The sequence below is a fragment of the Eurosta solidaginis genome, chromosome 3, assembly GCF_040869045.1.
Source record: "Eurosta solidaginis isolate ZX-2024a chromosome 3, ASM4086904v1, whole genome shotgun sequence".
NCBI lineage: Eukaryota > Metazoa > Arthropoda > Insecta > Diptera > Tephritidae > Eurosta > Eurosta solidaginis.
The window spans coordinates 255,421,472-255,435,297 of NC_090321.1; the positions used below are offsets into that span (position 1 = coordinate 255,421,472).

A 13,826-nucleotide genomic window follows, 5' to 3' on the forward strand; every position below is an offset into this window, starting at 1 on the left:
CGCTTTTGTACTAAACATGGCTTAACTATATGGTTGGCTCCTCGCTAAAGCAACAACATACCATTGTTCAGATTGTCAAAATCTGCGTGTTGGTATTAGGCGAATGGAATGGAATGAAAACCACACTTAGCAGTTTTTGTGGGTTGTAAGAAAATGTTGTCAATGTGTTGGTTTCATTTTGAGTTTGCCATCTCCTTTTGACAATCCCTACACCAGTGAATTGAAAAAAAAAAAAAAATCAGCTGATGAGATGAGCCAACCATATAGTACAGACATGGTACTAAATTAGAAACCTCTCAATTTACTACTGTGTTTTTTAGTTTTATTCGGTTTCAGTTTTAAACTTATTTAACAATATCTCAGGAATCCTAAAATTGTGTTTTTAGGCAAAAAAAAAACAAAAAAGTTTAAAAAATCTAAAAATAGAAGCTGGATACACCGCTGGTTTTAAAACAAACCCCAAGAGTTTAAACATGGTGCTGAAAATATAAAAATACGAAATTTAATTTGTGAAAAGTGCTGCAATTCACAGATTATTTATTGAAACATTTTGTTATACATATCAGGTTGTTAAGATATGTTTTCTTACAAAGATGTGATATCTCAGACGTTAGAGCAAGCTACTTGAATCCGTGGCACGTCGGGCCACCCCCACTAGATTTATTCCTTTTTATAACTACAATTAACATAGCTGCAGCCCGACAGCAGCAATATACACCACTCTAAACATCCCGCCTGCAGACCTAATGGTCAAAAACATCGCGTTAGCAACTGCAACAAGGCTTTAGGCCTCGGGGCAGCTTGAATGCAGGCCATATGGCCATAGCAGTATAGTATATATACATATGTATATAATATCGGGCAAACGGAATATATGGCGCCGTGTATGAGCTTCGAAAGTGATCTTGGGGCCACAATTGAGCCGGAGGGTTAGTGCTAGGGTGCAGAAATGGCAGAACATACTATACGTGTGTATACGTATGGTTCCAAATTAATGGAAGGGGTCGGGTCTGCTGTGTGTGTTCTGCAATGCAAAGAAGCATTGGAAAAACTTCGCTCAGGCCGGAACATACATCTATACTGGGTTTCCGGTTATAAAGGGATAGAAGGTAACGAAAAGGCCGATGAGTTGGCAAAGGAGAGTGCAACACTCGCTGAAACAACGATAGACGTCCCAATACGTTTGGGAGAAATTAAAAGGGGACAGAAGTTGCATATGATCCGTAAAGCAGGAAAAGCGTGGACAAAAGCGCGGAGCTACAAAATTTCTAAGATCATGTGCAAAGCCTACGAAATTAGACTCACAAGGTGACTCATATCTCTAAAGAGAGAAGGCTTAAGGCTCATGATGGGCATACGAACTGGACACTGCCTCCTGCCGTCACGTGCTTATAAGTTAGGTCTCGATTTGCCAAGAGGACGGAGTTATTCTATAACATAAGTCCGGGTACCTGATTGGGGTTCCTCCTTATGGTCGTCAAACAAATTCTGGTAAAACTATGGTCACATTCAGTCTATGTGAGGAGGTCTTTATTGACCGGCCAGTTCAACAAAACCTATAACTACAAGTGTAGACCTATCTAGTTTCAAATTTAAACCCAGTTACGTGCATTCATTTCCAGGAAGACCGATATAAACTATATTTGAAAACAAATTCGGTTTGTTTATATATGTAGTACTAAAAAATTTTAGCCCAAACTTTTAACCTTTGTAGAAAATTGTACAAAATACATTTAATTTATATTAGGGTGAAACGAAGGAAAATCATATTTTTTTCTTAGCTGAATCAAAGTATGAGCATGGGTACTTTTAACTAGGGCTGGGACTATCTGCATATTGGAATATCCAGATATCCATACGGATAAAATCCGGACGGCATGGCTATCCGGTTAATATTCGTTTATGAAACTATCCGGATATCCGGATGTATGAAGATCCGGTTAATTACTGTATTTTTGGATATCCAGTGAAAGCAACAAATTTATGTACCATATATGTTTATTAACATTAATAACAATAAATTCGTGGGGCACTTAAATCAATTAACAGCGTTTTTTCAGAATATAAACAAATGACACTGTTCTATTTTCACTTGTTTGTAAAATTGTAGCTTTTTAATTTTTGACGTTAATTTAATAATCTACAAACATATTTTGTGAATAATTTTTTGATGTTTGCTTCGTTCAATTCTGATATGCAGATATTCATCTTTTATATTCCAGTATCTGTACATACGGATATCTGGATTTTCCGTTTACGTATCCGGATTGCCGAACAGCGGATATCCGGATTTCCCATTTGTGAATCCGGATATCCGGATAGCCGGATTTTTTTCTTAGCTATCGGTTATTCGAATATACGGTTTATCCGGATAGTTGAAAATCCGGTTGCAGTTCACAGCCCTACTTTTAAGACATATGTATGTTTGATGTGAATGGGACTTGAAAACCAAAACCCAATATATAAATATCGCGTTGACATCAAACAAATATTTTTGCGATTTCCACGCCTAAGCCACAATTACAGATTGTAATTGATTGATCGCTAATGTACCGATTTGATAATGTGACGTCATGCTCAGAGAGCATAATGAATATATCGCAAGCAGACATTTTTCTTAAACAAAAGGCGATATTTTGCATCCACTGTCCTTTACAAAAACTATTACTTTTGAACTATTACAAAATTTAAATATATTAAGGGGATTTCTTTTTATTAATTTAATACTTTTATCAAATTCTGCATGATGATTAATCGACGTAAACGAGTAACTGAAGGTAATCGTTCAATTGATCGTTTGGTCATATTTTTAGCCTTAATCGGCTTGATCCTTTCTGTACGACTGACGCATCTTGATTTTACTTTTCGTCTTCATCTTGAACGGGATACATAGCCGTCTTTACTTCAATTCAGCATCTTTTTCATCTTTTCTTATTTATTACCTCTCCTGTCTGATAATAATTACCTGTTATTCTTATTTTTTCTGTACACTCACTAAATCTCTCTTATTGTTTAATTTCACACCATGCAAAATGTCATAATAATGATGGCAAGATTTCCGATAGCTGATTGTAGGCCACATACGAAGTTTAAACAAAAGCCGCTACAAGAAAGTTTTGTCTGCAGCTCTCCACCTTACAAAGTTTACTTTTAAGGCAGCATTTAATGTATCTAAAACTTGTGCAACTCGCCCATCATTTAAGAGAGATAGTAATTTTGCAGCTGCATTAGATTTATTTCCCAACTCGATACGATACTAGGATTCAGATGCTAAAACCTTAAATAAGACGTTCTAAAACAGTAGAGTATAAAATACCGGTGCCGAGGGACAAAAATATTGATGTAGTATTGTATCGTAACGTAATTGGTGCCCCCTTAGGTGAGACATTAGAACAACTTCCAAATATGAACACTATTTGCATCAGAATACACAGCAAGCCCTCAGATCCCTGTTAGTCCACTTACTCCCATTAGTACTTGCAATACAAAAGCAAAGCCGGATTGACAAGATTTCAATGAACTCACTACCATTCTTATGCTTTGCTTTAAACACATTGAGCGGGTGTAAACAAATCTTTTTCGAGACAAAATTCTTATCAAGATATAAATACTAAAGGCAGTTCCACTCAAAAAATAAAATTGACGTATGGAGACAGTTTTTTATTTGCATTTTTCATAAACATTATCACCAACTTTGCCCCACTTATGAAAAAAATTGTGCAAGTTTTTTTTGGAAATTTCGAAAAAAGTAGGGACTTTTATTTTTTATTTCATAGAAGTATTTGTATTTACGTAGGTATAGGGAAATTTAGGTGTTGGGTCATTTGTGTACCGATAAATTCCCATTTTTACCTTTAAGGGTTAACGATGGAACTTTATATCAAATTGTGGATTAATCTTAACGATTAAGACGCTAAATGGATTAATCGCTTTATTGACAACTACTGTCCCTAATATGTATATCAAATTAAGGATTTATCTGCAAGCGGGTATTGAAATTTTGCAAAAACAAAAACATTGCTATTACATTTGGTTCAAGAGATATACACACAGAGACAGTAGTTATCGATAAAGCGATTAACCCACATAGTGCCTTAACCGTTAACGGTAGAACCTTAAAACAAATTGTGTCTATCTAGAAGTAGGTAGCTACATAATGCAAAAAAAAAAACTCGAAATTATGCCTGGTTCCAGAGACATACACAATAATCGGTTTAGGCGTCCTTAGTTATCGATAAGCCGGGTATCTCACGTAGCGCTTGAACTGTTCATGATAGGACTTTTGGTCAAAGTGTGGATTAATATACAAGTAGGTGGATATATAATGCAATAGAGTTTAGAAAATATTGCGTTTGCTCAAGATATATTGAACAATTTAGGTGCTGGGTCATTTGTGTACAGATAATTCAAATTTTTGCCTTGAAGGGTTGATGATGGAACTTTATATGAAATTGTGGATTAATACTTACTTGTCGTTTAATTAAAATTATAAAATATAAGAAATTTTTTTTTTTAATCTTGCCTGATTCCAGAAATATTCGACAATTTAGGCGCCGGGTCATTTGTGTACATATAAATGCCCATTTTGCACTGAAGGGTTAATGATAAAAGTGTATGTCAACATGTGGAATAATCTGCAAGTAGGAACCTATACATATATTACAAAAGAAAAACTTTGCTATTTGGTTTGGTTCCAGAGATATATACAAAGGGACAGTAGTTATCGATAAAGCGATTAACCCACTTAGCGCCTTAACTGTTAACGACTTAAAACAAAGAGACGAGACTTAAAACAAGTTGCGTCTTATTCTACAAGTAGGTAGCTATATAATGCAAAAAAAAACTCGAAATTATGCTTGGTTCAAGAGATATAGACAATAATCGGGTTAGTCGTCAGTAGTCGATAAGCCAGATATCTTACGTAGCGCTTGAACTGTTAATTATAGGACCTTGGATCAAATTGTGGATTAATCAACAAGTAAGTGGCTACATAATGCACAACAAGAGTCTAGAAAATCTTGCTTGGTTCAGGAAATATTGAGCAATTCAAGTGCTGTGCAAAATATGTGAGCTGCAGATGGCTTACAAAAACTTCAGAACGTCTTTACTTTCAAAAGTGATAGAAAAATTACAAAATCCACTACTCGAATAGTCGAATATATCACTAATCGAATGCAAACAACTAGTCGATTAGTGATAATCGATTTTCCAACTAAACAACTTCTGCTAATCGACTAATCCATTATTCGAATAATCGATTATCAAGAGCTCGAGTGACAAGTCTTTCTGTTAAATCAGTGGTTCACAGCTTGGCGCTAATGATTTGACTGGCCCTATTTGTTGTACTATACAATGTGCAATACTGAGTATAGAAATGAAATCTTCAATTCCTTTAGCCGCGAACATTATTGCAAACAATTGCTATTTTTTTTTCTAAACTTTCTGTTGTTACAGGTTTCAAATTCCAACCTCAGCTAAGAAAAAAATAGAATTTTTGCATCCACCCTAATTTGTATATGCATTCATGCCCTTCCATAGTTTGCATGTTGTTTTTGTATACAATCTCTGTTGCTCTTTTTATCTGCACTTCAATATTTTTTGAATAGCATCTTTACCTCAAAAATATATTTTTTTATTTACGTAGTAGATATGTACACACACAAATACATAGATATGTACATATGTATATTGCAAATTTGAAATAAGTATATATAGTAAATACATAGCATAATTATTGCATAAACACAATTCTTTTATTTGAAACGAATTAAATTTTACATATTTTATACTATTTGTTTAAAATATTTTAGTTTCTCTTATTTCTTATTTTTTGTTTTTGTTTTTAATAATAAAGAACACTTGATTTTCATTTAAATTTATATTCATACATTTTTTATTCTTATTTTGCATGTTGTTTAAAAACTAATCATTTAATAACTTATATATAAATGTTGTTATGTATTCACATGCAACATGTGGATAATTAAATAAATTAATTTAAAAAAAAAAACGATAATGTATATACTAAATATTGCATTATAAATATGTATTCATTTATTTATGTATGTTTTGGCTCTAAATATTGTACGCATTTTATTTTATTTTTTATTAATTAATTAAATTTATTAAATATATATTTTTATACACAAAAAATCACTTTCATTTCATTCGTCGAATATCGTAAATGCACAACGCTCATATCGTATCACAGAAATGCTTGCAAACACACATACCCACACGCACACGACACGCATACCTTCACAAACATGTCATAGAAAAAAAAAAAACAAATATGTTCCTTCAACAACTGTCGTTTTTATAAAATAAAACAAAAATTGGCGCGATTAAATAATATAAACTTTTTGAAACAAAAAAATATATATATTAGGAAAAATTTAAGTATTTATATATATATATTTTTTTTGTTAATTGAAGACATGTTTTTCAGAAAACATCTTTTTCTAATATTATAAAATAATGTTATCTTGTTTAAAAATGAAATGTCTGTTGCTATTAGTTTGAAAAATGCAGCAGGTACAAAAATTTCCTGGTTTTTCTATTTAATTTTTTTTTTCAACACTACCAACTTAAAAAAATCCTCCTTGAAAAACAAATTTTTAAATATTTTAAAATATTAAACATACAGACTAAGAAATATATTTAAAGAAGAAAACTAACGACAATTTTAATTGAAAAAAATGTTAGTTTAGTTTTTGTCATCAACCGTAAAAATTTGCCCCCTTTATTATCATTCTATAGTTTTATTTTAAATTTTTGTTTCATAAAACAGCTTAAGAAATTTTAAAAATAATTAAATAAAAAAAAATTCTAAGAAAAATATTTTTAATTTATTTTCAATTTTTGTTTTCGTATAAATATTTGTTTAATTAATTAGGAACCAAAAACATTGCACTTCGAAACAAACAAGTAAAGAAGCAAACATGTTTATAAAACAGATTTGATAACAACATTTCTTAACCAAATTATTTCGTTATAAAATAATATTTAAAAACATATTCTGAATAATTAAAATATTTCTGTAAAACAAAATTAAAATATAAGGAAATGCGATAAACCTGATGTAAAGAAGTTTTTAATTAAAAAAAATTTCAAGCAAAAACATAGAATGAAATGAAAAAATTTTAAAAACTAATAATTACAAAAAAAAATTGTAATAAAAATATTTTATTTTTATTTAAAATTTCGCGTCTTAAAAATCACTTTAAAAAATAAAAAAAGTTGGCAAGAAAAATATTTTTCAAATCAAATATGTTTGAAAAAAAAAAAAAAAATGTAGGCATGAAAAAAAATTAAAACATTGAAAAATACAAATATGCATGAGAAATAAAAAATAACTAATAGTAAATATTATGGAATAAAAAATATTTATTTAACAATTAAAAAAAAATTATTGAAATTAGAAAAGCAGCTTGCAAAAAAAGAGATAACATCGAAAAACTGCGATACAAACAAATAAAGAAGCAACCATTTAAAAAAAACATTTTCGATAACTAAATTTTTTAACCAAAGATTTTTGTTATCAAAAAATATTCTTTAAAAAATCTTTCTGAAAAATTTTAATATTTTTGTAAAATAAAATTAAAATATAAAAGAAAATTTTTTAAAATTTTAAACAAAAAAACTTCGAAAGAAATATATTTTTTCCACAAGAAAACTAACAAAAGAGAAAATGATTAGAAACAAATAAAAAAAGTTCTAACGAAACTTCCATTATCAGAACTTGAGTTCTGGGGAAAAAATGTCGGTTAAAGTAAAATGTTTACGAATAAAGACATTAAGCAAAAATTAAAAAAAAAAGAACAGAAATTAAGTTTAAATAGTTTTTATACGGTCGATCGTTCTTAACAAACGCCTTAATTTGTATTTAACTTTTGTTAGTGCACTAACAGTAGCTTTTCTAATAATATACATATATCAAATTTTTGCAAATTGTTTGCCCTTCATAAAAATTTACCCAGACTAAAAGACTAAAATTCATAAAAGCAACAAACTTCAAAGCAGACTTCAAAAAAATTTTGTTTCAGTGATATTTAGTTTTTTAAAATATCCGTAATTTTTTTTTGTTATTATTCATTGCATTTATATTTTCAAAATTTCTTAAAAAAAATTTGTTTTTAAATTTTTGGAAGTTAATAATTTTGGTTAATACATTACGGTACTCTTCACCTTTATGAATTATGAAATATCAACATTTTTATGGAATAAAAAATTATTACCAATTTTTTGAAATTGTTTTGACAACCATTAAGATAAACAAAATGTTTAACTAAAAAAAAAAAAGAAATTGTGCATCGACCCTTAAATGTTCATGGTCAATTTATGAAAATCTCATGTGAACAAACATTTTAATTAAATTATGCTTAAAGTTGTGAATTTCATAACATTTTTAATATTTTTTATTTATTTGTAATATTTGTAAATAAAAAAACCCCATTTACTTTCCAAAGGCTAATTTCATATTCGGATTTACGGATTTAACATAATTATTTACGCATGCATAAATGGGTACTGTTTTCTTTAGTTGTCGACTAGTCTAATCAAAAAGAATTAAACATATCATTGGATTTTTGCTTCTTTCCCTTTTTTTGGTTAGTAATCATGAATATTTTTTATTTTTATTTCATAAATTTTCAATCGACAAAAAAAAAATTATTACAAATACACACCCACATAAACTTACAAACTTAATCTCTAGCCTACATTCACACACAAAATTGATCGATATTAGCGTTTGCACATTATGCCATTTCAACGAATTTTTCGAATTAAATATTAAAATACTAATATAGAATAAAAATTAGTAATGAATACAATTCAATATGCAGAGAAACCAAACGATTCGCTTTGTTAATTAAGCAGCAGTAACCACACATCATTAACCATTTAAAAAAAGGGATTTAGGGAAGCAAAATAACGCCAATGCCGGTAAAGAAATAGCTGGTTAAAATGCTATTTTCTAAAAAAATAACAAAAACAAGAACAAAAAAGAAAGGGCAACGAATGCTACGTGTTTTTGTTTGCCAAAATAGGCGATAAAGTCGAAACTAATATTATACAGATTTGTGTAGCATAACATCAGTACATACAAAGATGTTGATATTTTATTTTAGTTCAGCACTAAGAGCAAGCCCACAATTAGAATATACATGGTTTTTATTATTTTTTTTTTGTATTGCACAAATACAACGCAACATTTCACTACTTCAGTAGCTGAAACAACAGCAGCACTTCAATTCCACATAAAACAGAAGATATCGACTGCTGAGTGGAATATCACCCTACCTATCTCGGCTGTCGTTGCGAAAACGCCTTATCTCAGAATTCGATTGAAGAACGTCCTATTTCCGAATTTGTTTCAAAAACACCTTATCTGACCTTAAATTTAATACATTGTGACATTAGCTGGGGCGTATAAGAAAACTATTCTCAAATAGGGCATTCTTCCACCGAATACTGCGATAGGGCATCTTCGAACTGGCAACTGAGATATGGAGATTCTGCCCTCAGCCGGCAATTTGTGTACATAACAATATCAACGCAGCAAGCAGACCCATGTAAGAGCTTAGACTCAATAAAAAAAAATCAAGAATAACACCGATTTTTTTTCTAGCTCAGCTACAGGAACCTCGAATTGTTGCGCACTCATTATTTTCATTTTGAATATCTAAAAAAACAATGCATATTCAATGTTTGTATATTTAATTAATCAAAAAAGAAATGTTTTACTGAAATATTTTCTTTCTGTCGTCAGTAAAAACAGCGTCGAAAAAAATGGCGACGACGACAGCAAATTTGCTTAGCCAATACCAAAGATGTGTCGATAGTCGTCAATAGTTATCGAAAAAGACGATGACAATACCGAATTTAACACGTCGTCGTTCAGTGACGACGACGACAATGACAATAAGGGTGAATGTTTTGAGTGTCCATAGAAAAATCTTAACTTTAGCACCTGAGCGACACTCCTAAACCGTCTCCAATCAGGACTAAACTTCATATGTAACATTTTTTTGCCTTGGTATTTCCCTTCAAGACTATAAGAACTACGTCACCAATAACAGTTTAACAGGAAAAAAGTTGCTAATGTCCGCCCCTAAATTTAAAGATTATGCTGAGAGGGTTTCGGAAAAAAATTTAATTTTTTTTTTTGATCCTTCGAAATATAGCCGAAAGGGTTTTTTGTTGTAACTTGGTTATTTGACGTCATTATTAAAATTGATATGTCGTTATTTTGGCCTTGAGAAGCTTCACTTTTCCGTTTAATGTCCTTTTAAGCTATGAAGTCGATTTCACATGATTAGGTCAGCTAACAAAGTTTTACATTCGAAATTTTATTTTTTTTTTTGTTAACGCGTTCAGCAAATTGAAAAAGTAAAAATGTGGTCGTGGTCCGCTCTTTTCCCTTATTTGAAGGGATGAATTCTTTTTTTGAGAAATTTGGTATAACATAAAATTTCGAAATGTAGAATTTCGAACTTCGAAAACCGATATCTATTTTTTGGAGACTAACTTCGAAAAACGGAGGTAGTACTTTGTTAACTTAAGCCTCAATCTCTACAAAAAAGTGGGTTTTGTCCAATACCCAAAAAAAACAACTTTGTTAGCTGACCTAATCATGTGAAAACGACTTCATAGCTTAAAAGGACATTAAACGGAAATGTGAAGCTTCTCAAGGCCAAACTAATGACATATCAATTTTAATAATCGGACGTCAAATAACCAAGTTACAACTAAAAAACGTTTTCAGCTGTATTTCGAAGGATAAAAAAAAAAAATAAAAATAAATTTTTCCGAAACCCTTTCAACATAATCTTTAAATTTAGGGGCGGACATTAGCAACTTTTTTTTCGACCCAGTCTAATATACATTTATAGTAAGCATCATGGAAATAAATTTCAATAAAAACTTGACTGTGAAATTTAAATTTTCTTTATGCTTTCATTGTTTCCTTTACGAACGCTCGAAACAAATTATGCATTTAAATTATTTCCCACAAAACGATTTTTTTTTTTGCATTGCCAGCGGAATTTTTGTTTTGCATTACCTTAGAATATATTGTTTGTAAAAACAAATTTCAGCAACAAGTAACAAGTCAATTTAAATAAAAAGTAATGGAAATAAAATCTCAGCAACACTAAATTTTTACAGCTTTATGCTGTCAGATCTCCCAACACTTACATTTTCTGCTACACGCTCAAAACAAATTTTCCAGTTGAATAATTTTGTACATAATTTCATTGTTCCTTTTCATTAAAATTTGTAAATTTCATATCAATTTGTATTGTTTTTCAATTTAAAAAAAAAATATATATATCCATAATATATCGCATATTGTAAGTTTTTAATATTTTAATAATAAAAAAATTAAAATATTAAGTAATATTTATAAAATAAAAAAGTTTACACAATGTATTTTTTTGCTATCGATTCTACACAGCAAACATTCAGAGTCATATGTGACGCAAAAATGACTCATAAATAGGCATGCTTATATTGGTTTTGATTATTAGATGTCTTTGGAGAATGGATTGCGCTTCGTGCGGTAATCATCATTCATACACCTAATGAGTTTGAATAGAATTCATATCTGACTATAGAGTCGGCTTTTCGGTACAAGTTCAACTCTGTTTGTCAGTTAAAGTACGCTTAAATATATTCTGCAGTTTTTCAGTCTATATGGCAGCCGCTCGTTTCTGACACATCACATGAACCTTAATAGGAGTCATATTTGACTATGTTTCTACATAACCTATTGCATATATATATTTATGTTGAACACATATCTTTACGAAATGTTTGCTGTAAGATAGGTATGTATTACACGTTTGCAAAGAGAATGTGTATATATAACAGAGTACAGAAATACATATGTAGCGCCCAAATATCATGGGAGAATGTGGCAATTTGAAAAAACAACCTAATTCGAGTTAGGATATAAGTGATATTCTGGCTTCATAACAGAAATCCGTTACAGATATCTCTGTGTTACTTATTCATAGCCCTAGCGCCAAATGCCTGCTACAAAATATAGGAAGTTATAATGGTGAATTGTGTCCAACTTTTCAGATAAAGGTTTATATATCGCCATTATCTTAACTCGAATTAGGTTGTTTTTTCAAATTGCCACGGATATATAAAGGACATTAGCATGTTATGTTTACTGAAGTGTAACAATGATGAAGTGTGTATATATATGAACATGAGAAGGCCTTAAATTAGCGAAAATAGAGCATGTGGGCACTGCCAAAATCCAAAAACAACTTAACTACAGAAATGTTTGCAACCGTCAATGCTATTGCAAAACTGTACATCCGACTGATTTCAAAACAGCCTAATGCTGAGCTCGAGATAACGAGCTTCATATGTAATAATCAGTAAAACAGTATTAAAACAAAGTTCGTAAAGTATGATATTAATTATAAAATAGATGTTTAGCTTTGTAAAGCTAATTAAGCAACTAATTATTATAATGCATTATTAGTTATAGGTAAACTAAACACTTGTTGCATATTTAAAAACAATTTTAATTTAATTTTCCAATGCATAGTATTAGAAAAAATAATCGTGAAATAAGTGTTTTCGCACTCTTGTCAAATTTTGAATTTCGTCACATACGCGGTTTTGCAAAGACATCGACGATTTCTATACGTCCAATACAAATCAGATAATTTTTTGTTTTTTGGTTTGCCGTGTATACATTTAACACATTATTAATATTGTTAAGCTCTTCTAATGCTGCTGAAGAATTAAGCTAAAACGCTATACCAGCCAGTTAAGGCGTTGAACGCAGTTTAAAATTGCATCACTTATATTAGCTAAGTAGATGAAATATTGAGTTCTGAAATGCCTAAACAGCTTGGTATAAAGTTCTAGTTTAAGTTTAAAATGACAATTCGCTTTTTTACCGCCGTATTGCTTATTTGGCATCAAAAGTGGTTTGCTTTGCTTTTTGCTTTCCCCTCCAGGTAGTTATCACCTTTTACCATGTGCACCTATACCAGGCACACAGTCGCATCTTTTTCCAACATTTCCATAACTTTCGCTACCCTATATCTCTTGCTTCCCTCCCTAATACTAATTAATTATAACTGCAGTGCCAGTGTTGCAAACGTAAACGCAACTCCTTCCAAAACAGCACAAAATAATGATGCGTTTGTGTGCACACTGCCCGCACCAACTACTAAATTTTATTGCTACTGCTACCGTTATTGTTGTGAGTTGTTGTTGTTTGAGTTATTATTGATGTTGGCAGCATACTATTAGTTAAACTATTTGCCGACATGGCCGTTGCTACGATAATATTTGTACTTGTGCTGCTACCGCCACTGTTGCTACTTTGGTCTTGACGTGCACTATATTTGGGATTTGTTGGCATAACTGTATCTGTGACGAGATCATTGGGCGCTTCTAAAACACCCTTGGCATGTGCCGCTGCCGTATCATATTCGGTGCGGCGTGAGATCAGTAGGCGTATATCGGTGTGTAATGATAGGCGACCAGAGCGCGAGGTTTGAAATCTGTAAAATAAGAGAAATTAATTGTTTATACAATATTGTGACGAATATTACCCTCTCTAAGGTTACTAAATAAAGGCACAACAACAGAAACATTAAGCAAGCTACATAAACACACTAATCATCATTTACCCACACACATACAAGGCAACGAAGAGATAACTCACATATACACGCGCATATGGCTATGCGAGAGGCTATAAACGTGTATCTGTAGTTTATAGCGGGTAGCGTATAGGTGGTAACCAAGTAAAAATTCTAGCAGAAGAAAGGTCTAGACATTTGGGCACA

The 13,826-nt window shown here is 31.1% G+C and overlaps 2 protein-coding genes across 14 annotated transcripts in view; one reads left to right on the plus strand and one right to left on the minus strand.

Annotated features, from left to right (window-relative positions):
* TyrRS-m (Tyrosine--tRNA ligase, mitochondrial) overlaps positions 1–13,826 on the plus strand; it is an 82,508-nt gene that overhangs the window by 21,835 nt on the left and 46,847 nt on the right. The window lies entirely within an intron of this gene.
* The window catches only part of atos (atossa), a 519,662-nt gene continuing 511,125 nt past the window's right edge, over positions 5,290–13,826 (minus strand). For all 11 annotated transcript variants that reach the window (XM_067776019.1, XM_067776018.1, XM_067776017.1 and 8 more), the window contains one exon: positions 5,290–13,538. In XM_067776019.1, the coding sequence (XP_067632120.1) occupies positions 13,202–13,538 (337 nt within the window). In that variant the 3' untranslated portion in view covers positions 5,290–13,201. The remainder of the gene's footprint in view (positions 13,539–13,826) is intronic.